We start from the raw sequence: 1,380 nt of genomic DNA, 5'->3' as shown, positions 1-1,380 counted from the left end.
CCCCTGCATGCTACTGTCTTACTCGTACTTAATAAATGTTTGAATAGGCCAGTTAATAAATAGAAGTTGCATAAAACCCTCACCCTGTAGTACATGATTCAGCTCTGTCACATTCTGAAATACATATAACCAAGTTGGGACTAATTTGGTGTGTTTGAACCTGCTGTGAAGTTATGCTGGTGAACTTTTGAGTTATTCCTAGAGGGTTGCAGGGCACTGATGATGTAAATCTAGAATTGTGACCTCACTGTGGGCATGACCAGGAAATAGGGAAGGCATGAGCAGGAAGCTGTGACTGGGGAAGAAGTTTCTGGGCCTAACAGAAAATGTAGGTAGACTTAGGGTTAGGTAGCAGCTGTCGGGAACTTGTCCCTGCCCATAAGATCCTGAAGGGCCCTCCATTTTAAATATCACCAGACAATTAGAACTCAATTCCTCCTTTGTGTCAGCTAGCAAGAGGTGCTTAGGGGGCTGTGCCCAGCAGGACTCCACTGCCCAGCAGAACAGTTCGGGAGCCAAGTGGCCTAGATCTACCGTGAACTACCTGCCTGTTTGCCTTCCTCTTCACCTCATTCTCATCACTGACATCTACCATTGGCTTGGAAATTAGAAACATATCCATCTAGATGGTAAACCATTACTAAGGAATAATTATTTGTTTTATAGCTATTAGTTTTTAGTGGAACTTAAAGTTGGTAAGTCTGAATCTAGGGGCAGCCTTGGTTTTAGAGATGCATTTGGTTTTTTTTGTTTGTTTTGGTGACTGTCCAAAGGGGATCTGAACCCTTAACCTTGACCTTGGTGTTATAACACCATGCTCTAACCAACACCAGCCCCTAGAGATGCATTTGGGTTGAACAAACTATGTTTCACTGAAACTTTTACTTGCTCCTTGCAGGTTGATTTTGATGATGTGGCTGCAATAAACCCAGAGCTCTTACAGCTACTTCCCTTACACCCAAAAGACAATCTGCCCCTGCAGGAAAATGTAACAGTCCAGGTAGGTGCCTGTCATTTGGCTGCAGCCAGTGCCACAGAGGATTCACTTTGCTTGTTGGCTCTTTGCTGATTTGTTTTCTGGGACTACCTGGGACTTCAGCACAGCACTTGGGCCCAGAATAGTCCCGTGAGCATTGATAAGAGCCATATATTGTTGNGCTATCAAGACCAAGCAGGGACTGTCTCACCTCTTTATGGTCTTGAGGAAAAAGCCACAGAGGCATACAGAGAGTTCAGGTTAGAACTGGAGTGCTATTATCACTACTCTGTTCTCATATTAGTCAAGCCATTACTTTGTGGACTTGTTCATCCCAAGAGTCACATCTATTGCTGCTTCTCCTTGTATATATTCATTTAGTGATTTAAGAGCAAGGATCTAGA

General features: G+C 43.7%; 1 protein-coding gene across 1 annotated transcript in view; it reads left to right on the top strand.

The window, feature by feature from the left end:
* The window catches only part of KIF2C (kinesin family member 2C), a 31,185-nt gene that overhangs the window by 6,913 nt on the left and 22,892 nt on the right, over positions 1 to 1,380 (top strand). The window contains exons 3-4 of the mRNA XM_008593979.1: positions 899 to 1,064; positions 1,167 to 1,219. Of these exons, the coding sequence (XP_008592201.1) occupies positions 899 to 1,064; positions 1,167 to 1,219 (219 nt within the window). The remainder of the gene's footprint in view (positions 1 to 898; positions 1,065 to 1,166; positions 1,220 to 1,380) is intronic.

This window comes from Galeopterus variegatus, unplaced genomic scaffold (genome assembly GCF_000696425.1).
Source record: "Galeopterus variegatus unplaced genomic scaffold, G_variegatus-3.0.2 Scaffold9932, whole genome shotgun sequence".
Lineage (NCBI taxonomy): Eukaryota > Metazoa > Chordata > Mammalia > Dermoptera > Cynocephalidae > Galeopterus > Galeopterus variegatus.
Note: the sequence above shows the minus strand (reverse complement) of the source record. Positions and strands in the feature narration are given on the sequence as shown.